This window comes from Ursus americanus, chromosome 25 (genome assembly GCF_024610735.1).
Source record: "Ursus americanus isolate L20-20 chromosome 25, mUrsAme1.1.p, whole genome shotgun sequence".
In the NCBI taxonomy this organism is placed as follows: Eukaryota; Metazoa; Chordata; class Mammalia; order Carnivora; family Ursidae; genus Ursus; species Ursus americanus.
Window position 1 is genome coordinate 13,966,323 of NC_142151.1, and position 23,828 is coordinate 13,990,150.

Sequence of the window (23,828 nt, forward strand, 5' to 3'; positions counted from 1 at the left end):
AGAGGCAGAGGCAGGGGGAGAATCAGGCTCCCCACTGAGCCAGGAGCTTGACCTGGGACTCCATCCCAGGCCTGAGCCAAAGGAGGACGCTTAACTGACTGAGCCACCCGGGCGCCCCTCTCTCCGTGTATTTCTAACCACAGCTCTATGAGATAGGTACCTTCTGCCCCCATTTGATGCGCAAGGGGACAGGCCTGGGGAGGTCCGTTTGTCCATAGCCACACAGCCAGTAAGCAGAGAGCGGGGCTTGAACTCAGGCATCTGAGCTCTTGTCTCTGGGGAATGCTGTCTGGGCTGTGGGGTTAGGTGACTTCCAGGGCCCCTCCCGGTGGAGCTCAGCTGTGGAGCAAGGTCCAGACGATTATTACATGGAGATCAGAGAGCAAAGTCCTTAAGCAGAGGACTTGCTCCCGAATGTGAGGAGTCCACATGGGCATTCGTTCAGAGTGTAATTAAAGACCAGCCAGCTATTTAGTTCCATCATTCCGAGGCAGGGTTATGAGGGCTCTCAGCGTGTCCTCTCCTGGTTCCCAGGCCTCGTCTTACGGCTATCCATAGGAGAGCGCACCAGGGTCAGGCAGGGAAGCAAACAAGAAATAACTCCCATCATTCCTGTCAGTGGGCAGCCACCGATGCCTTAGGTGGGCGAGGACGAATGGGGATCTCCTTGGATGATCAGCTAGGCTTTCCATGGGCAGGACCCTGTCCCTTTCTCTCCCCCTCCCCAGATGACATTTGGACAGAAATCTTGTGTTTTGCCTCTGCCCATGGTAACCAAGTCTCCTTTTCGGTGAGGAGGAATGGGCTTCGGTAAACAGATCTATTTGTGTGACTCCTATTACTCATTTGAAGCAATGTCACTCCTTTTTCCACTGTGGTCTGTGTGTGTGAGTCAGAGGGAGCCTAACAGGCTTCTTTGAATTGATGGCTCACTCCCAGCCTCTCTTGACCAACTGCCAACCTAGCAGGGCGTAGCTTACCAACAAATCTTTTTTTTTTTTTTTTTTTAAAGTCAGACTGATTCATAGAAACTCCTTTAAAACAGAGTGAAAAGAAACCGCCCATCACACACCCCAGCACACCAGCGCTGGAAACTTATAACCTCGGGAAGCAGGTCCCTCCCCTCAGTGCGGTCACATACCTTCAGAAGAGCGGACCAGACCGGGCAGCCACCAGCTCCTGCCACTCAGGGCGCCTCAGTCACTGGGACCCTCAGGTAGGACAGCGTCCAACGCTATGGGGAAGTTCAGCAAACTTTCTCTTTCCTTCTCTGCGCTCCTTCTTCCGAACTAGTCATCTAAGTTTTGCTTTTTCTTTTTTCCTTGGGGTATTTTTCTGTGATCCTCTGAACTGAATTCTTGAAACTTCTGGCTACAAGTGGATACCCAGACAACTTTTTCTATACGGTTCAGAAAAATGCCTTCTGACGGGGGTTGGGAGCGTCGGGGAAATCAGCGGGCCTGGGCTGTGATTAGGTTTTGCAGTGACTGGCTTCTGGCTTGGGAGCAGGGACTTTGGAACACACCGGGATAAGGGGTAAGGGACTCTTCATGGAGGAAATACTGCGTACCTTTGAAAGGACGTACCGACTTGCCAGATGTTTTCCAGGTTGTCCCTTTTGATTCAGATTGCTTCAGGATTTGAGTTGTTTCTCTTGTCGGTTGTTTGCTGGTCTTTTTTGGATGATGGATAGATGGGTGCTTTTCAGTTCACTTTCGCTGTTGCTTATTCAACTGCTCTTTCGGCTCATTCATTCACTTCTGTTTAAAGGTCAGTGTTTTTTCTCCCCTGGGCATGGAAGGAGAGGGTGGGTTTGTTTAAAGAAGACAGAGAGGTGGGGTATCGACTGGTGTTTCAAATAAACTGCGGGAGAGTTTCATTTGGTGCAAATCAGCCTGATGTGGAATCCGGAGCTCCTTCTCTTCTCGCCAGATGCAGAGGATGGGAAGAGGCTGGAGGGAAACCGGGTTTGGAGGAGAGGGTGGAGTAGGGGAACTTCATCTCTTCCTGTAAAAAAAAAGAAAGATTGAATGGCTTCGTGCTTCCACCCCAGAAATTTTAGTGTTGAGTGAAAAGATGGCATATTAGAAATAATAAAATAATTGTTTCTGGGTGGATGTGGAATTTTTCTGCATGGAAGGCAGTGGTTGTTTTGGACCATGTGTCGTCTTACTCTTCCCAAATGTGGTTGTGCAAACACTCGTGCTAATCGTAAAGTGAATCTGGAGAAAGGAAGAAGGGTGATTTCTATTTGCTTTTGTTTTGTTTTAGGTTAGCATTCTGGGTGAGGTGTGGCCCATTTCAACATAGATACTGGGTTTTTTATTCCCCTCTACATAAACAAGCCGAGGAAAATGACAGGATTCAGCTTGTCTGACGAAATTAGGCTTTTCCTTTAGAAATGCCGCTCGTTGGAAGAGATTTAAATGCAATCAGCCTGTGTACATTGTAGAGACAAGGTGCCTTGTAAAACTGGCCTCGAGGGGATGATTAAGTGCAAGGGAAACTTTTCAAGATGCAGGGAACTCCCACATTTGCTTAAAATGTTTATTATTTCCAGATTACATGGCTGTGGATTAAGGGGAGCCATTATTGAAGTTGATACTAATGGTATTCTGTGAATCTAGTACGAATCTTCTCGTAGTTCTGTGCGAGTTTAAGCTACACGCAATACTTCACCAGTCAGCAGACAAACCGGAGGGTGTCGACCATCCTGCATTGCGTTTTTGGGGCAGCATTTCCCATTACTCTGTAGCGCTGTGAGAAAATACACTGTGTTATTTCCCGAAGTTCAAGGGCAGTTACGAAAATGCTGTTCTAATTCCTGCTTTCCCTGCTGCCTCCGAGAAATAGTGAGGGAGCTCCTTAGCGGCAGGAGTTGTTCTGGATTTCAGCTGTAAGTCTTGGACAATACTGAAATGTGAGGGTTATTTTTTCCCCCTGCTGCCTCCCACCCTCAGAGGCGGGTTGGATTCCACCGTAGACTCGGAAGAATGGGGCGGGGGTGGAGTGCGGTCTGGAGGGCGGCAGGCCATCCGGTCTGGCGTCCTGGTCAGAGGACCCCCCAGATTTTACATTGTTTGAGGGCACTACACTGTCCTGGGAGTTGGCAGAAGGCCATCAAGGGCCAAGCCAGAGCGGACTACATCCCAGAACAGAGGCTGGCTACCTCCCAGCAGTACGGGGCACATATCTGAGGAAAGGAAAGTCATCCCTTCCACTGCCCAGAAAGACTGTGACTTTCCCAACTCTTCCTGCTTCCTTCCGGAGACCAGGTTAGGCCCATCCAGGTCCCGGGGACCATGCAGACTCTAGGGAGCCTTGGGAGTGGGCTCCATAAAGACCATCCGGGGATGCAGAGCCTCTTGGCTTGGTCTGGGGGCTCTGGGGGCTCTAGTTCATGCCAGATGCACTGGGGTCAATGGAGGGAGAGAGCAGTCAGAGACCTAGAAGGCTTACAGAGGAAGCAAAATGCTGTTCTGTAGACTCCGCAGAGCCTGATCGGGGAGTATATCTGAAAAACGGCCACAGAAAAGGGCACGAGGCAAATTTAGTTATGTTCTATCTTTAATTTTGTGCATCAAATTCTCAGTTTGGGAGGGATTCTCGGTTTGAAGATCAATTCATTCATTCTCCCACCATATGCAGAAATCCTATTTTAACAGCACCTTGGACAGATGGCCATTTTACATGTCCTTAAAATATCCAGAATAGGGCGGCTCCCTACCCCAGAGGGTGCCTCTATGCCCCCCCATGCCGCCCCTGCATTACTGGACAGCTCTAATTATTAGAAAATCTTAAATCCGTGTAGGCTTCTCTGTAACTTCTATACTTTGTCCCTAGTTCTGCAGTCCTGGGCGTGCGGAAATTCTCTATTCCGTTTTTGTTGTTGCTCTTTCCAATGTCCCTTATCCTCTAAATGCTTAACCCTTTATTAATATTTAATGGGTAAAACTTGATGGATCAGTATTATTATTACCTGAGACTCAAAACCAACAGGAAGCATTTTTAAAGCTTTGAAACTATATACATCGTCAGCCATATCCACATGATTTGATTCTGAGGTATTTCATTTTCCAAACACATGAATATGGTTTCTTCTTTAACTTACCACATGTATATACATGGCTGCCTAACACAAAAGCTCGGAGACATTTGGGACTCTTGGAGGCACATACTCAGAGGGACACACCCGGTTGCTACCCACGAGGTCATGGTTAAATCAGTCCAATACCAGAGACACAGGCTTCTAACTTGGCCCTGTTAGGGTGATCCCATAACTTGGTTTATAGGTCTTGTAGCTCACACCTTTGCACTGTTACCACCTGTCGTAACTACAAGCCCAAGTTGCAGATCCATGTAACCCCGGACTAATTGCTGGCTTGCAAAATGGACGTCAGTCCTTGAGAAGAGCTCGTAATCTTTAGCCATGGTAGATCTGAAATTTTCTGACTATAAATTTCTCTTCTCTAATACTCTTCCTAGTTCTGCTCAGATGATCCCGAATTTCTGTTCAGTAATCAAAGGAGCCCAAATATGGTTCTAGTTAGGAATTTACTTGACTCAATACCCCATCCCCCAAACACACATGTCTTGAAACCGCTCTTCCTAACACTTCAGTCCCTGGTGTCTAGACTGGGTAAAATGATTTCTCTCAATTTAACTGGGAGCTCCACTGACCCTGAAACATAAAGACAAACATACAAGCCTTTGTGGAGATTGCTGTTTATCTCTCTTCCTTTTTAAAAATCTTCGAGTCAGCGTTTTCTTCCCTGTTTTGGATATGGGCACTTCCTTGGAACTAAAGTGGACTCCTCTGCTCTTGGTGCCACTGGTTTTATGTGGATGTGGCAGCTTTTGTAGTTCCTGAGTCTGTTTCATGAATTCTCTCTTCAAATGGAGTCATTAAGATCGAGAATATTGAAAGTGGAGGCCAGAATCTTGGGGCTGATGCAAAGTGGCCGGGGAGCTGGAGGGCTGTGGTCTTGGCCTGACTCTGCCCAATGACCATGGGCAAGTCACTTGTCTTCTTGACTGAGGGAACTGAACTTGATGGTCTCCAAGGCTCCTTGTGGCTCTGAAATTCTAGCATTCTAAGATGTTATCATCCTGTTTCGGAAATCCCTTGGCTCATGCTAATAGTTTAATCCATAAAAATTGGTAAAAAAGTTAAATGAGGCCTCACGCTGCATTGCGGGGCATTTTACAGAGGACTGAGGGCCCAGGCAGCCTCCTCTGCTCATCGACTCTGAGATTCCTTAGGCCTTATCATCAGATAGTGATGAGCGTTCTCCCAGCTCTTGGAAGACAAGGAAGAGGTTTGATTAATGAAACATCAAGGGGGCCAGCTCCGATGAGAAGAAGCAGGCTATATAAGCCTGTTAAGACACTCACAACAGCAAGGGATTCCCTGGTAACCAAACCAGGTTCAGGGAGAAACTGAACTGGTCCTGGGAAAGGAACTCCACCCTCTTCCCTGGGAGTGAGACCTGGCAGCTGGAGGGTGTGGTGGTGAAGGTGTGGATGAGAGCGAATAGGAGGAGAGAAGGGGGAGGGAGCAAGTCCAAATGCCTGTGTTTCCTTAGGCCTGTGTGTTGAGGGAGAGAAGAGGTGCCACTGGGAAGCCTGAGAAGAGGGAGAAGGAGTGAAGTGGAAAGAGAAAGACAGGGAGAAGGTCAAAGAGCAAGGGAGAAGCGTGAGGAGGATTCCGCTCTTCCTTCCTTCCTTTTTTTTTTTTTTTTTTTTTTTTTTAAGTAGGCTTCACCGCCAGTGTGGAGCCCAATGTGGGGCTTGAACTCACGACCCTGAGATCAAGACCTGAGCTGAGATCAGGGGCGGAAGCTTAACCGACTGAGCCACCCAGGCGCCCCTTATTTCCTTCCCTTCTTGTCTGGAGATCACCCACCCTCAGTGTTTCAGAACAGTCCTTAGGGCCAAATATTCTGTTCTTTGTCCCCTCAGAGGGGGGGACGTTTGTTGCTCAAGTAACAAAGGTAGGTCGATACAGTCTTGGTGTCATTCGAATTTCCATTGAATATTTATGCCAACAGGGCAGTGATCTCCCTTGATGTTTTTCCTCTTTTTGGAAGGGTCAGATCAGAGCTAAGAGCAAAATGAGGTCTTTGATCCTTTGGCTTCTTTCAAATAATCAAAGACCTCTCCCTAGGGGGCTGGAGATGGGGAACTGGAGAGAGGTTTGCAACCCCAAAACCGTGAGTTGGGCTGGCGGGTGTGTTCCAGCTTCGCTTTGCCGGATGCGGCTTTGGTGGTGAAGGGACCCGGGTGCTGTGGGCGGGGGCCTGGATGGAATGTTGGAAGCGAGTCTCAGGGCTTGCAGTATGGGGATCTGGTTTGGGCGTTTTGGGGGTGGCCCAGAGCTGGCTCTGCTGGTGGGTCTCCTCAGTGAAGCAGCAGCTGCCCTGGGCACGGTTTTGAGGGGCTGTGCCGACCCTCTGATTAACTAGGAGCTGGTGGGAGGAACAGAGTGAAGGGGAGCTCTGGTTCTAGAACATCTGCCGAGAGCCCTGAGACAAATCCGGGAGTGGGAGTGGCCTGGCTTGGAAGATGGGAGACGGTGGGCTTCTGTTCTGATTCCGGTTGAGCTCTGGGGAAGGTGCATTTCCTCCTTTGTTCAGAGATCGGAGTAAAGAGCCTCGATGCCTCTCGACCCTAAAGAACCAAGTGCCCTCAAAAACACTAAGAGTCCCAGCCGCCCACCCAGCCCTCTGGCCCGCCTCTGGCTGCCGGCTGCCTCCCTCCCAGCTCCGGGACTCTCCGGGCAGCGGCTCTGCTGGGGGAAGCATGCTGGCGCCACCTACTGGCGACCCGCCCAAGCGCCGCGGGGCCCGGGCCACACCTTGATTTTCTTCCCAACCCCTAGTTATTGTCTTGGCAACCTCTCCCTTGCAAAACACTCCTCTTTTGTCAGAAGCAGAAGACAACTGCGGCTTCTGTCCCCACCCGGGGGCCATCGCCCAGCGGCCTGGCCAGCTGCGGTCTGGGGGCGTGGGCCGGCCCCGCCTGGCGGCCCAGGTCTGGCCTGAGCCTTTGCAGATGTTGCCAGATCCACCCCCTCCTTGGACACGAAGGAGGACAAGGAGAAATGAGAGAGAGAGGTTATTCTCCTTGGGAGCATTTGCAAAAACAAGATTCATGCTACTTGTTTGCCTTTAGCAAAGTTGCTGGCACTCAGATCCTGCCAGAGAAGCTTAAAGCCCAGTTTGCTGGCCGGAGCTTCTCCTGGTGCATAAAGGAACGAGAAGAAAAACCGACAACCATACAGCCTTTGGGCGCAGGCAGGAATCCTCACACTAACCCTCTGAGGTCTATCGATCCCAGTTAAGAAGTGCTGGAGTCAACAAATCCCCTCAATGTATGCGTTAAGTATCTTAAAATTTTTACATGCCAATTATGCCTCAACAACACTGACATAAAAAAAAAGGGAATCTGTGGCATCAGGATTCGAACCTGGCACCCACGCTCTACCGCTATGTACTCTGTCCCTGTAGGAGCCGCCATTCAGAGGTAATGGGGTTTTCCCAGAGTCAGCAGTTACTCAGAGGCAAAATTTGTTTCAGATTTTGGTTTTCTAATAGGTGCTCCTCTTTCTTTCTTTCTTTCTTTCTTTCTTTCTTTCTTTCTTTCTTTCTTTCTTTCTTTCTTTCTTTCTCCATTCCTTCCTTCTGTCCTTCTTTCCTTCCTTTTTTTTTTTTTAATAGCATGCTTGTTCCCCCACCCCCATCCCCTGGTTCTTTATCCTTAACTATGCAAGAGTCTGTGCTTGTTTATACCAGTGTCAGACACACACTCCTCTTTCTATAATAACCCCCATTCATTATCGATAGACCACATTTGGGAGATGGAGCTCCCTTTCCCCCAAGACCATGAAAACATAGTTGTTTTCCCTGGAGCCCGTAGTTACTTTTGTGGCTTGATGTCTGATGTTTCTTCTGGTCATAAAACCTGCCCCTCATGTAAAAACATCAGGCCCCAGAATGACGTGGGTAGAGTGAAGTACAACCTGAAATTCTTTCCTTCCACACCAAACATGAGATATCCAGAGGCAGGAAGAAATGGTCCGTTGGGATTCTTTCTCTCCCCATGTTTCCCACGGAGAAATTAACATCCCCCTCTCCCACCCTTGCGTAAAAACAATATTTAGAATGGAAAGTACGCCTGACATAGAACAACAATAACAATGGCCAGAAAAGCTCATCCAAGGTCTCATCCACTCCACCTGCTTTTAATCTCAGCCTTTTCCTCCTCCGGATACATCCTCTCCGACTGCTCCCAAAAGAGAGTGTTTCTGTTTCTGCTTTTGTGTTAAATGGACATCCACTTTGCCAACCCAAATGATCCTCCAGGGGACACAAACACATCAAAACAAGCCGACCAAAGCAGAATGATCCTGATGTGTAGAGGACAGAAGGGCGCTGGTGCTGCCACTCTACACAGGGAGAAGCGGCGGCCGCTGGATGTGACGCTAGGGAGATGGGGCAGGGATAGGGGCTGACTCCTGGAGATCGTGTGACCAGGGCAGCTTTGTCTTTCATCTTCTCTCGTGCCTGGCAGGAAGCACCACGTCCTTGGTCAGATGGTGTGAGACAGCTTTCTTCAAAGTTCACAGTTTTCCAGAAAGAGATGGAGATTTCATCATCAGGAAAACATGAATCAATGAGAAGACAGAATAATGTCTAACAGTTGAATAAAATCAAGACTGTGTTATGATGTGATTGAGATTTGGGGATCTAAGGTGATGTCTTTTGGCTAGTTCTCCGGTAGCTGGAAAGTTCTGCTGCAAAGGTCACTGTTCTAGAGAAGGTCTGAAGAGGCCACTCTGGATGAAGGGCAGAACTGAGATTAAGGGTAGTAGTTGCCAAGAGCAGGTTCTGATGCATTGTCAGAAGGACTTCCTGATGGGAGGGTCTTGGCAAGTAATGAGCTCCCTGTCACAGGAGGTGTTTAAGCATGACCTAGATAGTTCTGCGGTGTAGATTTGTAGTTGAGGTTCATATATTGGGGAGGAATTTTAAGGCCCCTCTTCTCAGTCCAGAGATTCTATAACTTAAAGAGATAGAGAAGTTAAATCTGTGGATAAATCAGTGTTTAGAAATTTAAGCTATTTTCTTTGCATCTACTTATTTCTTCTTAAATAAAAGACAACAAACACATATATACCCTTGTACATTTAAATGTCAGACTTACTCGGGAAATATTCATGTTTACAAAGGTATTTATATAGCAGTATATAACACAGAGGTTGCATATGATAAGATGATCCATACATAGTTATAGTAACATATGAATAATTTCTAAAAATTACAAAGGACTAAAGTTCATGTATGTAAGAAAAAAAATTGCCTTCCTAACAACATTTATTTGCTCACTGAATGGAGGTTTACTTGGTACCTGTCATAGGTAAGACTCTCCCTTCAGAAACTTAGAATCTTAGGGGTTGGGGAGCCAAATATTTCCATAAGTAATTCTGTTACCAGCCAGGCTGCCACTAGTAGTTTTAATAAAGGGCCATGTAAGGACTATAGCGTAGTGGGGAAAATGACTACTTCTCTGTATCTGGGAAGGCTTCCTAGAGGAGGCAGGGTTTGAGCTTCCTTGAAAAATGTTCGATAGGTAGTTCCTGGAGGAAGGATACTTAAAAGCAGGGCTTTTTCTTTGGAAACCACATTCTCAGGATTCCCAGGGCTGGAGTAAGGTGTTTAGAATCTCTTTTCCAGGGCTGGGTGGAGGGGGTGCTGAGATGTTTGGAGGATCTTGAGCAGAGGAGCGACAAGGTCGGATAATGCTGTGGCGTGGAGCATATGTCGGGGCGGGGGGCGCTTAGAAGGAGGACCATGCCAGAGGCTGATGCTGTGGTCCAGGCTAGGATCTGAACGGGACAAGGACAATGTGAGCAGCAAGTAAGGAATAGATGAGGGATAAATGATGGAGGAAGGACTCATGACCTGACTGTGCTTTGGGCAATAAAATTGGGAGGAGTGGAAGGAAAGACGGGGGATTTGGCAGCTGGCCATTATTACTCCCTTCTCCCCAGAGAAGACTGGGTTATCCGAGGCGGTTAGGAAAATGACTGAACCGTTTTCTAGCTAGCCAGCCGATTCACATGCTCTCAGAAAGCTCTCTTGCACCATCTGGTAGAGGATGCCTCCGCTGTGACTTTGTCTGGGGGAATCTCACCCACTCTCAAATGAATCATGGACATTTGAGCTCTGCGAGACTCCCCCCTGCTCACACAGCCCCCGCCGTCTCCACCCTCCAGCCCCATTTCCGATTATGTTACACCCCGAGGTTCAGGCTAGTTCTTCAGTGATTCAAGCCCAGGATTTCCACCACTTCCTTTGCTGGAGAAGTGGGTTTTTGATTGTTCTGTTCTGGTGTATTGTTCCCACTTATTGTGACTTAGACCACCCTTAAAGAACTGTATCTCCCAGACCCTGGTGGCAGCCGTTCCGTAAACACACATACTCCAAGGCAGGAAGAAGTTAGCTTAACAACCATGGATCCAAATTCTGAACATCTCAAGTCCCCTGCTGTGTCTTTAGAAGTCAATTATCCTCAAAGTCTCTGCAGTATTAGGTCCTCATCGGAAAAGGAAAGGTGTTCACAGAGGCCTGATTGATTCCTCATGGTCAGAGCACCCGAAAAGCAAAGGCAAAGAGGCAATGCAAGGCAGTCTCAGAGATATGGTCCTTTGATTCTTTCATATTTTAGAGGAGTAGGAAGGCATAAAAGGAAGGCAAGAAAACAATAAAGATTTAAGTGAATGGAGACAACTGGAGAGGGCAGTTATCTCCCCCACCCCCACCTCACATTAATTAGTCATTTACACCTCCAGTCACCAGCAGTTGTAATTCTCAAGGTCATTTCCACTAACTGTCCTAGTTTTCTTTTAGCAAAGAACTTATCCAAATCTAGAATGGTCAGTGGTTGTGAGGTTTGCATCGGGACGAAGGGCATAAAGAGACTGGTGGTCCTCTGTGGGCTGAGCAATTCGAGAAGAAAAGGGGAAGCATGGTCAAGAATAAAAGATGGTGGTGGTGGAAAGGGAACTGGCTGGCCTACGCATTTGGAAGAAAGAACAACAGAAAAGGGATATCAGAGAGCTGATGTGTGACTTTAAGTTTCTAACTTCCTTTTCTCTTAACACTCAACTTCTCTCTAGAGTCAACGTTCGTGCCTCCTATACTTTTCTCAGTTTCCCACCCAGTGCAGTGATAGCCCTGAGCATCCCCGTCCCAAGAAGTCGTACTCTGCTTACAGTGATGGGTGGAGAAATGTGTTCCTGGCACCTCACATGGAATAGTCAGTGGATGTCCTATTCTTTGAGAACACTGTGAATGGACTGGCTCTATGGGCTTGGGTCTGAGAGTTGAAGTACCATAAATAATGTTATGGGAGTTCCCAGCAACCAACTGACAAACTTTGGGACTGCCAAGTGCACCAAATGTTCTGAGGGGCAGGCATTGTGCCTAAGTGTTCAGAATTGCAATGCTGTTATTTTGTACTTCCTGGTTTGAGCTGCCCAGCTGTGACTAAGGGTATGCTTTCCACTGGAGAGTGCCATCCAAAGCATTTTAGGGAGGGTGAGGAAGAAGCCAATTTCTGTTTTAGTGAAACAAATTGCCAAGAAGGAAAGTTGTAGCAGCCAGTACTTCCAATGATATGAATGTTCAGGAAAGGTCTCTTTTCAGTGCTTTTTTATGACGCAAGATACACACCAGGGTAGGGAATGAGTCTCCCTGCAAGCTACACTACAAGTAGTGGGTGGATGGAAGTTTCAAGAGCCTGAGACCTTCTGTTATTTATTCCCATTGTGCTCTGCTACTCGATAGATCCCCAGACATTCACCCACTAGGTATCTCTCATGGTTGTCTGTAAAGATATCAAGATTTGCCCTTCTACCCCACCTTTGGCTGAGGGTTTCTCTGCTGGGGGCTCTTTAATAGAGGGACTGGAAGGGATAATCCAGGTCAGAAATTTAAGAAGATAGTTCGTTCTGTTTCCAAATGAGTTGGGGAGGGCCACTGAAAACAATGGAAGCCCCTGTAACCTGACAATGGATGACACTAATGAAACCTGACAAACTGGGGGCAGTGAAAAGATGGAGAAGCTACATACATTATGTGCTAGCTGCAGCTAAATAGCCCCTACTTCTGGCTGGATGCAGCAGGCAAAAGCAGAGGGAATTCTGTGTTCTGTACACTACGAGCTCCAGCTAATCCAAGACATTTTGCTCCTTTCCTTGGTAGACAGAAGTGGCACAACCACAGGAATCTAAGATGAGAGAGTCACTTCTTTGCTTGATTCCCCTGCCCACTCCTCCAGGCTGCACCAGGCAGGGGGGTAATGATCAGGTGGGGCTTTGGTATTGATCAGGAGTGAGATCCAGCCTTGGTTCCTGTGACGGTGGCGATGGGTCTCATTTCATAAGCAGACCAGAGCACACCTAGTTAAAATGCATCATGTTCGGGCCAGGGACCAAACACTGCTCAGGTCAGGCAAAGAGAGCCTCTGCAGACAACTGACCTGAAGGGTAAAGGGGCCAGGACGCAAAAGCAGAACGCACACAACACACATGGGGAAGTGCCAGGCCCTGTAAAACAGGGGACACTACACGGCAGGGCACTCTAGGACCTCTTGTTCATAAGGCCATTACCCTCTAGATCAGGAGTGAGATCCAGAGGCTGGGGGTGCAGTGGATGGGCCAAAGTGAGGTGCAGTAGAAAGAGGGTTGTGGAATGCAGTAATGATCAAGTCATCAAAATGGAGAGGGTGAGTAGGGATGAAAGCAATGAGACTTACTCTGGAGGGTTACATAGCAACCCAAGGAGACAGAAAGTGCTGCTGAATTCCCAACAGCATGTAAAGCAGGGAACTCACAGCGCTCCACCTCGTTTAAGAGGCCTCACTTGGTGTATCGCATTCCGTTCTGGGCCCCTCAACCACGTCCCCCTATCAGGAGGAGGATGTTTGTCGGTTAGAAGCCAAAGGAATAAAAAAGACATTTATAGAGCCCAAGGAGGATTAAACATACAACTTTTAATGTAAGATTTGCAATTCCCTACAGTCAGACTCTTTCTTTCCCCATGAAGGGCAAGATCAGGATCCAGTGATGGTGTGAATTTTGGGGGTGTCAGGAGGACAGTTGGGACAGGGATGAGAAGAGCAAGCTTGCTCCTTCTGATTCCCGTGGGTGTGTTCTTAGTAGTCTCCCCACTCACAGGGCAGGGATTAGGCATAAGGGCAATTTCTAAGAGGACCAAGATGGTTTATAGACACTGCCTGGTGAAGTACATGGCAGATATCCTATTGCTTGTACTTAACATGGGGTAACCTGGTGATTAACTGACTCGTTATGTTGGCAACAGCTGCAGCTACTGTCAGTTTCATAGAATAATAATAATAGTAATGCTAATAACCACAACCAAAGCAGCCCCATTAGTGCCAGCCATGTGGTGGACGTTGCTAGTTTCACAAACATGGTCCATTACCTTGTATTTTCCTCTGGGATCGGCATTATGGCCCCCACTTTACAGAGGATGGAAGGAAATGACTAGATGATTCTAACTCAACCTGTTTAATTCAAAAACCTCTTTTCACTGTGCATTAAAGTCAAGCAGAAAATTGTGGAGGTATGCGGGAACCCGCGGAAAACAAAAAAGAATTTGAGTGTGCGAGGAGATTATTAATAGCAGGCATGAAAGCTCCAAGCTCTCCCCTGAGATAGCAGGATAAACTTCATGATTTTTGTCATTCACAGTGAAATTGGACAAATCCCTACAAAGTAGCCTGGATTAGAGGGAGATGCCTGGCCTGGGAAGGAAGGCAGGGGTTGTTGGAGCAGGTTGGGATGGACGGTGGACGTCAAGGTCTGACTCTCATTCCTGGCCTGCAAAGAGCAGGCCCCTTTGTGTACATTAGAACATTCTAGATTTTTTTTTTTAAAGAACATTCTAGATTTCGAGTATCTGATGAGGAAAGTGAGAAGAGATAAAAGGCACTTGAAATGTTGAGATGATAGCATCCGTGCTGGCCACTAAGTACCCGGGACAATAGAAAAGTGGCTCAAGCAAGCTCAAAGCTTCAATAAAATTAGGTGGAGCGAGAGAGAGAGAAGTGGGACAATTGCAGGATGTGCTCAGCCATCTCCTCCCTAGGTGTGGACATCCACGCATCCACCCTGGTGTGAATAACCTCCAGCCCTTTCCTTTTGAAGTCCCTTGAGACTGCATTGCATCCTAACTATCTCAGGCACGATAAACCCTCCCTCTGCAGCTGACATAAACCAGCTTGACTCTTTATGATCAATGAGCTCCCTTCTTTATGATTTTTTTTTTAAAGATTTTATTTATTTATTTGACAGAGAGATAGCCAGTGAGAGAGGGAACACAGCAGGGGGAGTGTGAGAGGAAGAAGCAGGCTCCTAGCGGAGGAGCCTGATGTGGGGCTCGATCCCGTAACGCCGGGATCACACCCTGATCACGCCCTGAGCCGAAGGCAGATGCTTAATGACTGCGCCACCCAGGCGCCCCTCTTTATGATTTCTTTTATGAGCCATGGGCTCCCTTCTCCTCTGCCGAAATTGTGGTTGAACAGTTTGGTTTATCTATGCCCATTCTTAATCCGTATTCGTTCCCAGGCCTCCCATCATGTGATTCATGCATTTGCCTATCTTCTCCATGGAGTCCTGAAGCATTGGACGTTGTATAAATGTCATGCACAGATAGGAGGCTCGTTCAGTGGTGTTTCAGTCTGCGTTACTTCTAAAGCCCCAGAACTGACATACTGCGTCAAAGAAAATACAGCATCAAGCCCTAGACCAATAGCAGAGTCCCTGCCACGAGGCACACACAGCCCAAAGGCTCAGGTGCTGCACTGCAGATCTGACATGTTCAATCAGTAGGTGATCAGACCGTGACACTGCAATTAGGTTGTTATAATTATTGAATACCAAATGGCATTATAATAACAGAAGTTGTGGCTCTTCCATTTTATATCTCACCTGGGAGCAAATTAGTAGCCTATTCAGTCTATGGGCATTGAGTAATAGCTACTATTCTGCAGAAGGGATCCACTTCTATTAATATCGCTGGGTGAGCAGTTTGCCAGAGCCTTGGACACTTCCCTAGTGGACAATGGACATTTATATGACATTGTTGCACAGGCACCTGGAAATTAGAGCTGTGAAAAGCCTTTTAAAAATCAAAGTCTTAAGGTTCTTAAAACATGAACAAAATAAAACATTAACAGGGATAAAGTGTGTGTGTGTGTGTTTTTCGGGAAACAGGCTTTATTAGAGGGATGAATATATAAATACTTGAGAAGCAGAATTACGTTTATATTTAGGTATATGTGAATAGACGAATAGGCATTTAGGAAACTAGGTTAACAAGATGTTTTCAGGAATTTATAATGAAATCGTAATGGTGTTTATTGCAGCTCCTCCTGATTTTAGCAGACAGTCCACACCTGTGGGAAGGCTGAATTGTCTGATTGAATCTGACAGTAACCCTTTCCCCCCATTTATCTTCTTTCTTTTCAGAACTCTCGCTGCTCTTTGAGGCATCAAAAAGCCAAGATGTTGGTATTACTGGCTGGTATCTTTGTGGTCCACATCGCCACTGTCATCATGTTATTTGTCTCCACCATTGCCAATGTGAGTAATACATTCTTTTGTTCATTCATTCACCCAGAAGTTATCTGAATATTTATATAAAGTCCTACAAGGGAAGTTTGAGCCACAATCCCTGCCCCTCGGGAATATACAGTTTGGTTGTGGGAAAAAAAAAAAGAGCACACACTCGCACTTCAAATCATGAAATAGCCGGAGGAGAATAGCCAGGGTCTACCAGAGCAATCCCACCAGGGCTGTAGGCGGCTAGAGGCTGGAGAAGACAATGAGGCTTCCTCAGTTTCTGGTAGAACCTTGTCCGGAGGTAGAGCTTGGAGGAAGGGTAGATAGGCGGGGTCTCCTGGAGGAGGACGAATCCTGGAAGGAGCCCAGGGATGCCCTGCAGGCAGGAGTGCTGGCCTTGGTGCCCCGGTGGGAGGGAGAGGCTTTGTTCAGGGCACAATGGGGACCTCCCTGTACTGAGAGCAGAGATTCTTTTCCTCCTGGGAACCTTGATTAGAAGGATAGAGGTGGAGAGAGGCGGTGAGAAGCTTTGGTGGCCAGACTGACACATTGAAATTCGGAGCTGAGAGGAGCATGCGAAGGTAGGAAGTGTGCCGGATTAACCTGGTTCCACGGAATTCACTCACTCAGGCAAAACAATGTAAAAATATGTTTCTCTCTGAACCTTGGGCTACTCTGACCTCTAGCGGTTGTTTATAGCATCAGATTTGCTTCTACCGTGCTTTTCTCAGAAAGGAACGAGACTGCTCTCCGCCCACAAAAATCAAGGCCACCCATCACTGGACAGGCAAACGGTGGCTCCACAGTCTGTTTAGGTCCATGTTGCAGTTAAAGGACAAATGGATTTTGAAGTTCAGATAGAAGAGTTTTGCTCCCGTGGGTGGATGTCGTCAACACGAGCAAGGCTGATTTAGGACTCCTAGCCCATGAGCCCTCCTCCAGACTGCAGGTGGGCCATTCTGTGCCCCAACCCCAAGTCTCTGAGGATGACAAGCCTGATAAATGACTTCAGACAGCATTAGTGGATGCCAAAGTGCTGAATATCGAAATTATCAGCCCCTAATATATGGCTTGGCATACAGTTGTTTATTGCATCTAGAGCAGGTGATCACACATCCTTGGCCCTGTCCTTCCAGCAATGCCCATTCCAACAGGTGCTCTGCGTGGACAAGCTGAGTGTTTGTTTTCCTGAAGAATAATTTTTTTTCTTGGGCGGGGTGGGAAGGGACACTGGCACCACAGTGAGCCTTGGGAATACATGTTGGTCACTCTTCTACTTTCAGGGGGCCCCACACCCCCTTAGGCCCTTACATGAAATGGTCTTTTTTTTTTTTTTAAGATTTTGTTTATTTATTTGAGAGAGAGACAGAGACAGAGATGGAGAGAGTGAGCATGAGCAGGGGGGAGGGGCAGAGGGAGAAGGAGAAGCAGACTCCCCGCTGAGCAGAGAGCCCCCTGTGGGACTCGACCTCGGGACCCCAAGATCATGACCTGAGCAGAAGGCAGACACTTCACCGACTGAGCCCCCCAGCCGTCCCTAAAATGGTCTTGATAGTGTATGGATGGTACATACTCAAAACCAATTGCCTCACCCCGTGTTTCTGTTTCTTAGAACCTCAGGCTTTTAAACCACTATGATTGAATTTCTTTCTTTCTTTCTTTCTTTCTTTCTTTCTTTCTTTCTTTCTTTCTTTCTTTCTTTCTTTTTCTTTCTTCCTTCTTTTCTTTCTTTCTTTCCTTCCTTCCTTCCTTCCTTCCTTCCTTCCTTCCTTCCTTCCTTCCTTCTTTCTTTCTTTCTTTCTTTCTTTCTTTCTTTCTTTCTTTCTTTCTTTCTTTCTTTCTTTCTTTCTTTCTTTCTTTCTTTCTTTCTTTCTTTCTTTCTTTCTTTTTCTCCTTTTCTTTCTAGTAATGAGGAATGTGAAGCCCAGAGAAGCTATGTGATTTTTCTCCAGTCACACAATCTCCCACCTTCTCTCCTGGCACCCCCGTGGCTTCAGTTTTAGACCTCATTTCCACCAAGAGGTGGGGTGCTTAGCCATATCGGTGGCCCCATATGCGGTGTTGCTGAACATTCGATCCTGCCACAAATCTGATTTGCTGTTTCTTTTCCTTTTAAAGCCGAGGGTCAGCTTTTAAGCAACGGGTTGTTTCCTTTTGGTTTCAGGTCTGGGTGGTTTCGGATGTTACAAGAGCATCAGTCGGTCTTTGGAAAAACTGTACCAACGGTGGCTGCGATGACGTCCTGTCATATGCCAGTGAAGGTACGTCTGAGAGGACTGTGTTCGGCACTGGCGATGGCGGTGAGCAGGGAAGTGTGCAGCCTGCCAGGGACTGCTTAGCCTAATAGCCTTGTTCTCCTCTTCCGGTGTCCGCAGACGCCCTCAAGGCCGTGCAGGCCTTCATGATCCTGTCCATCATCTTCTCCGTCATCTCCCTCGTGGTCTTCGTGTTCCAGCTGTTCACCATGGAGAAAGGAAACCGCTTCTTCCTCTCCGGGGCCACCATGCTGGTGTGCTGTGAGTACCGTCGGGGCGGGCTGCAGTCGATGGTGGAAACGCTTTTAGGGTGGTCTTCCCACGGGTGCTCTTGGCGATGTGGGCAGATGGGCACGTGGCTCAGCGAAGCTGCTGTGGACACTTTTACTCTGATTGTTTGTCCTCGTTTTGAGAACCCCTGCTAGTGCTTGGAATAAGCGCTGTCTTCTGCACTGAACAGACTGCCCTGTTTCAACCCAGCGCTCCCGGTGGGGGGGCTACCAAGTGGCCGAGCCACGCCCGTTATACGCACTTGTGCGCAAGACACTTGAGGGCGGGAAGGCGGGAGTCCTCAGATGAAGCCACTGCCACCGCGCATGTCAGCGTGGTTCTCATCCTTCCGCCGTTCTTCCCGAACGTGCGATTTGGTCTTAAAGCTGTGTGCTTTGGCATCCTGGGCAGCCGGCCTCCCTACGCTGGGGTCCAGAGGGAAAGGCTGGGGGTGGACGTGAAGCTCTGTGTTTTACTTCGCGCTCGGAGCTGCACAAACCAGTGGGGGTTTTAAATAAACCTCTAGTTTATCAACTTTTAAATAAACCTCTTAAATAAACCTCTAGTTCATCAACACAGCCCTCAAGGTTGGTTCAAGGCAAATCAACAGAACTATCGTATGGGGCTAAACAACCAGGTTTTATTTCCCCAGTGAAATTTCCCATTTTGCTATAAGGGAAATATGAGATTTGAAAAGTTATACATTTTTTTTCTTGGTTTTAATGTAAAACAACCCCCAAAATGAAACTTTTTTCCCCCCCTTGCAGGGTTGTGCATTATGGTCGGGGTGTCTATCTATACGCATCATTACGCTGGTGGTTATGGAACCAACTACGGGAACAGTCACCACGGCTACTCCTTCATCCTGACCTGGATCTGCTTCTGCTCTAGCTTCATCATCGGCGTGCTCTATCTAGTTCTGAGAAAGAAATAAGGCCGAACAAATTCACGGGGATCAGGGGGGTGGGGAGAACGAAGCCGTTGAATCTGGGAGGGACGTGGAAGATACTATGCAGGAAAAAGCAAGAGAGGGGAGGGGGGGGGGCGGGGAGGGGAAGTAGGGTGGGAGAGGCTGAAATCCAAACCATTCCCGAGGAGGTTCTGTACCGTGGAGCCCCCTGCCCTTGGGAGAAAGTAGCTGGCTAGTTCTCCGCTGCTCCCCGATGAGCCAGAGGGCCTCTCTGCAGCCCCCAGACTTGGCCTCCAGCTGGTTGCAGTCACACACACTGCCTAGGGCCCCATCAGCTGCCACACCACTGGCTCCACTGCTGAGGCTGAATTCTGGGTCTCGCCCTGCGGTTCTCAGACCCATTGCATCAAGTTCAAATAGCGGTACAAGTTCCAGCAAGAGCAGATCTTGTTTTCGTGTCGAATATGCTAAGCCCGGAAGCCATCCCGCCTTTCTGACCCAAAGCAAAACATCACATTCCAGTCTGAAGGGCCTATCCGAGGGCTTTGGCCAGCAAGCCATTATCCCTCTTTAGAACAGATATTTAACTGTGGAACTGAGTGGTATTTGTGACAAAATGGGAGAAAGAGATAGAGTCCTAAGGCCAAATTGGTGGGTGAGTGAAACCAAGAAAGAGAACTTTTCACAGTGGAAGGCCTGGGGGATGGTCAGAACCCAGACCGGACCTCACACAGCTGTCCCTCACAGAGACCTCTTGCTATGGACTTTGCTAGGCCTCTTGCTTAAAGCCAGAGCAGCTCTTTTGGCATTTCTGTAAAGCCACTAATGACCAATTCCATGGTGAAAGCACCACACAAATTATGGGACCCAGGGGCAATCTCGTGACAGTGCTACAGTAGGGTTATGTTTTTAGAACCCCCTGTCTATGCCAACAGTGTTTCTTTGAAGCACATACTGGGAGAGAGATGGACATGGTTCCTTGTAACATGATTTATTACTCTCCCTCTAAATTATAACTTTAGATGACATTTTGTCTAATCATTTGCATTGGGGATTGGGACTCCTAGGCTCAGTGGTAGCTCTCTCTGTGACACGGGCTGGAGCCATTGCCTTTCAGAGGCCCTGCCTATCCCACAGGTGAGGCAGGGCAATTCTGAGAGTTTAGTAAAACACACACAAACCAAAACCAAAGAGATTCTTGGGCGAAAGGTGCTATATCACTGTAAAGTATTAAACAGACTAGATTTCAGTCATGATTAGAACAGAGGGCCTGCATTCCCAGGAAAACTAGAAAATTCCCATGGGACAAATAAAAATATAGGTGATGGGCAGATATTTTCTTTAAGAGAAAAAATAAAAAGCAAAAACTCTTGTGGTACCCAGTCAGTTGGCAACTGGACTGTCTGTTGCCATAGGAGCATTTCTATATAGGACTTCGTAGCAGTATGCTATTCCTGGTTAAGCAGGCATTGCTCTGGCCTGGAGCAGCTATTTCAAGCCATCTCAGATTCTGTCAGAAGGGGTTGTTTTGGGAAGACGTTTCCTTTATTACTCGAGAAGAAGATCTACCCCAGGGCGAATCTGAGGCATCTTGCCTGCTTTCCTTCTCCCAGCTCTCTCCTTATCGCATCTCTTACATACTTTGCCTTTCTGGGGAGTTGTCATGCCATGATTGTTGGTATTTCTGTAAAAGGACGATGACTAAGTATATTGCTCTATGTTCATCCTGGTTAAGGGACTGTTGAGGGCAGGCCACCAGATTACATGGGTTGGGGGTAGAGAGATGGCAAGCAAAACTGTGGGATGACGAACTTTTTAATTATGATTTAATTAGCACATGATTATAGAAGGCTGTCTTATGTGCAGAAGCATACTTACATATCAGATATACCCAAAAGAGATACTCGCATTACGTTGAAAAGTCAAACCATGACTGGAGTGAACCATGTATTCCTTTGTCTTTTACTTTATTTCTGTGACATTTATGTCTCATGTAATTTGCATTACATTGGTGGATTGTTCTAGTACTGTATTTGGCTTCTCCTTTAATAGATTGATATTTCATATACTATAATTGTAAATATTTTGATACAAATGTTTATAACTCTAGGGATATAAAAATAGATTCTGATTCCCTTCACCGTGTGAATGTTTTCTTCCTAAAAAATGCAGGACAGTAGGGATAATGGTGACGTTTATACCTAATGAAGTTGTCAATCAGTGTGATTTGAACAACTTGGCATTTATTTGAGACATTAAACTACTTTCTGTTAATACATTAGGCATTCTGCAATAACTCTTTCAGGCAAATGAATGTTATTAGGTATAGTTTTATCTTATCTTAATTAAACCTCTAAAGCAAAAAATAGAACTTCATAAGATAATACATCAGGGGGTTGTTATGGTCTTGAATCAGAATGACTTATGACATTAAGAAATGAGATACTTGTAAAGTTTCTTTGAAATAGCCAATTCCCCTAATGTGTCTTCAAAATATAAAGTAATTCACAAAGGTATGCATCACATACCTTTGCAGAAACCCATTCATTGCATAAACTGGGCATATCTGTATGAGGCAGATGAGGAAAGGAAAGCTTTGCTGCTTTCTGTGAGCAATAAGGACTGGAATTAACAGTGGAAAAGCAGAGTAGATACCGTGTACCCTAGCACTGTGTCAACACTAATATCATACCAATTGTTTTAACGTGGATTTGGTGCTCTGTCCCCTGTGGTTTTGGATGAAATAACTGCACAGAGTAATACACAAAAAATACACAATGGAACCTGAAAATAAAACTTTAACATATTTTAAAGTCAATTAATCAAATTGCATTGATTATTGAGACCCTTTCAGAGACCTATGTAATTTCTTAGATCACTTCTGGGATACTATTATAAGAGGCTACTTCTCTCCCTTAGTTCTCCCTGGGATTTATTCCCCCGTGTCATTTGCCTGGTCATGGGTCAGACCTCCAGAGCATCCTTGCTTCTTTTCCTTCTGTAGATCTTTAAACAGAATCTTTAACAAGCTCTCAGAACTACGCACAATTTCTTTTCTGCCAAGATGAAATCTTCCATCTCAAAGACCTGGATCGTGAATGGGGGTGTATTACTCAGGATTCTCCGGAGAAACAGAACCAATCGGATGTGTAAATTATATACAGAAAGACATTTTTTTAAAAAATTGGCTCATGTGATTATGGAGGCAGGCAGGTTCAAAATCTGCGGGTAAGATAGGGCTGGCAGGTGGGAACCCAGGGAAGAGCCATTGCTGCAGTTCAAGTCCAAAGACTGTCTGCTGGCAGAATTGTCCCTTGTTTGGGGGGAGGAGGTGGTCAGTCTTTTGTTCTATTCAACTGATTGAATGAAGCCCACACGCATTATAGAGGGGAATCTGCTTCACTCAAAGTCCACTGATTTGAATGTTAATCTCATTCAAAACACCCTCACAGAAACATCCAGAATTATGTTTGGCCACGTGTCTAGGCACCATGGCCCAGCTACCATGACACATAAAATTAATCATTATGGGGGAAACGTTCTAATTAAGAACAAGGCACCAGCTTACCAAACATTCTCAGAAATAATTTAAAAGAAGCTTGAACATTGGAAATCTTTATGTTTACAGTTGATACTTAGCTCAAATAGTGAAATAGTAAGACATGGGGGTTAACTGGAAAGATGATCTTGGGTATCCCATGAAAAGACAAGAAGTCGTCAGAGTCCCTTTTATAGAGGAGCTTAATAAATATTTGTTAGGTTTAATGTCTTAGGTAGGGTCAAGTTGAATTAAAGTAGTTAAGAAAAATACTCTTAGGTGAAACTGGTCCGAATTTATGAATTTAAGGAAGATGAGCGCCAGAGCTCTCCATTACCACTTAAGAATGGGATTTTCAGGCAACTGACAGCTTATTTATCCATCAAAGTGGTAAACATGAGGTGCCAAGTGGTTAATAGACAGTGACCTCACTCCACGTGGGACTCAGCCCTTCCAGTCCTTGTGCCAAACCCCACTGGCTCTGAGGCACAGAAGACTATTTCAGTAGGGTCTTGAAGGAAGGCATATGAAAACTAAGAGGACATTGTGCAGGACTCCACACTTACACAAAAAGAGACGCTCTTTCCTATGTTTACTAAGAAATAGAATATATCAAAATACAGATAAAATCCCCTAGCAAAAAATGTATACATGAGTTTAAAAGAAGGCTAGATTTTGGGGAATAGAGATGACTGGGGTAGAGTGGTGGGAGGCAGGATGAAAACAGGAAAACTTGCTGGGAATTTTGGAGAAGATTCTGAAGAGGATCGATTCATTTTAAAGAGGTATTTGCAGTCCAGGAGAGCATACAGCTCTTGAACTCACAGCAGGTGGAGAAGGATGCACACTGATTATGTGGAGCCCAAGGAAAGGAGGGTTTTGAAGTTCTACTAGTCTTGTTTCTGAAAAGGAGACATGTGGGGCCTCTTCCTAGGGCAGGAGGGTGACCATTAAAACTTGTGTTGATAAACCACTGGGTGCTAGGTGTTACACTTAGAGGCTAGGGAGTGAAAGATCAAGCAGACCGGTTTCCTGTCTTCATCTAATTTACAGTCTAGTCTGGGGTAAGACTCATACCTAGAGAAAATGGAAGGAGACTCTCTGGGAGCACAGAAGAGATGGGAGCACTGGCACTTGGGGGATGATAGAAGATTTTCAGGTCTTCATCCCTTCTTCATGGTCCTTAGCCCACCCCATGAGCAA

General features: G+C 46.6%; 1 protein-coding gene across 1 annotated transcript; it reads left to right on the top strand.

Annotated features, from left to right (window-relative positions):
• Positions 1-1,038: 1,038 nt before the first annotated feature.
• Positions 1,039-21,905, top strand: EMP1 (epithelial membrane protein 1). Its single transcript, XM_045781412.2, has 5 exons — positions 1,039-1,216; positions 15,560-15,673; positions 17,817-17,913; positions 18,028-18,168; positions 18,945-21,905. Exons 2-5 carry the CDS (start codon positions 15,596-15,598, stop codon positions 19,109-19,111), a joined length of 483 nt encoding a protein of 160 aa, XP_045637368.1. The 5' UTR covers positions 1,039-1,216; positions 15,560-15,595; the 3' UTR covers positions 19,112-21,905.
• Positions 21,906-23,828: the final 1,923 nt, after the last annotated feature.